Source organism: Microtus oregoni, unplaced genomic scaffold (assembly GCF_018167655.1).
Source record: "Microtus oregoni isolate MIOR12 unplaced genomic scaffold, Mior012 000008F_ref0000371, whole genome shotgun sequence".
Classification (NCBI taxonomy): Eukaryota; Metazoa; Chordata; class Mammalia; order Rodentia; family Cricetidae; genus Microtus; species Microtus oregoni.
This window is the reverse complement of record NW_024543067.1, coordinates 25,775,029-25,776,302: the sequence shown is the minus strand read 5'-3', so window position 1 is coordinate 25,776,302 and position 1,274 is coordinate 25,775,029. Positions and strand designations below refer to the sequence as shown.

At 42.2% G+C, this 1,274-nt stretch overlaps 1 protein-coding gene across 1 annotated transcript; it reads left to right on the top strand.

Annotated features, from left to right (window-relative positions):
- Positions 1 to 594: 594 nt before the first annotated feature.
- LOC121451909 (60S ribosomal protein L36a-like) lies at positions 595 to 1,033 on the top strand. The gene has a single exon (XM_041657718.1). The coding sequence runs from the start codon at positions 634 to 636 to the stop codon at positions 952 to 954; it is 321 nt and encodes a 106-aa protein (XP_041513652.1). The 5' UTR covers positions 595 to 633; the 3' UTR covers positions 955 to 1,033.
- Positions 1,034 to 1,274: the final 241 nt, after the last annotated feature.

Genomic DNA, 1,274 nt, shown 5'->3' with positions numbered 1-1,274 from the left:
GCCCTCAGCTGCTCAGTGATCTGGGGAATATGGCATTTAAATATTTAATTATTAAAAGACTTTTCATAACAAAAAAAAGACAGGTTGGCTTCTAGCAGCAGTACTCTACTTCCTCCAAAGAAGACAGAAGACAAATGTGCACAAAACGATGTCCATCCGTGCTTCATTTCAACTGCCAAGCACTGACCACTAGGCAAACTGCCTTTCATTTAAACTGAAGATCACCAGACAGTGAACAGAATCATTGGAATTGACAAGGTAGGCTTGGCTTCCTACAGATTTCTTAGCCCACAGGATCTTCTGGAGCCTGGCAGGCCCTGCGCTAAACAGCAAAAGGCAAATACAAACCTCAGCACCATGGAGGACCCTGAGGAGTAGCTTTAGGTGCCAACCAAATAAGTTCTATTGTTTTGTAATCAATAACTCAAGTAAAATTTTATACTTCTCAAAGATCTCTGATACAGTTTGACAGCTGAGAGATTTTGTTGTTTAAAAGAACAACCTCAGAGACCCAGTTCCGACTTCCGCTCACCCTGGCCCTTTCCCGTCCGGCTCGTGCGGTGGTGGCGGCGGTGGCGGCGGTTTCAGATGCTGGCTCTCTCGTTTCCATCTGGTAGATGCTCTACTGCAAAGATGGTCAACGTACCCAAAACTCGAAGGACTTTCTGTAAGAAATGTGGCAAGCATCAGCCTTACAAAGTGACCCAGTATAAGAAGGGCAAGGATTCCCTGTACGCCCAAGGGAAGCGGTGCTACGATCGGAAGCAGAGTGGTTATGGTGGGCAGACAAAGCCAATTTTCCGGAAGAAGGCCAAAACCACAAAGAAGATCGTGCTCAGGCTTGAGTGTGTGGAGCCCAACTGCAGGTCCAAGAGGATGCTGGCCATTAAGAGATGCAAGCATTTTGAACTGGGAGGAGACAAGAAGAGAAAGGGCCAAGTGATCCAGTTCTAAAACTTGGGTTTTCTGAGAGAAAAATGCTGAAGCAGCAGGAAAATTACCCGTTAGAAAATAAAAGTTATTGTTATTGATAAAAAAAAAGAAAAAAAAGAACAACCCCACCAAACAAATTTCAGTAAAATATAAACACAAATTATTAAGGTGTGTACCTGCAAGTTATAAAGGTAAATTTCTCTCTCACGTTGCCTTCCATAGTCTTAAAAATACTTTTCATTGTGCAAAAATATCTGTCACAGTCATTCTGACATAAATATGCTATTGTTTATACAATGTTTATGTCTAAAACTTCTGTTTCCACAACCCAAAAAATTCTT

What these genes read in the sequence shown, in the direction of transcription:
- LOC121451909 (XM_041657718.1), top strand. Translation starts at nt 634, where the DNA reads ATGGTCAACGTACCCAAAACTCGAAGGACTTTCTGTAAGAAATGTGGC.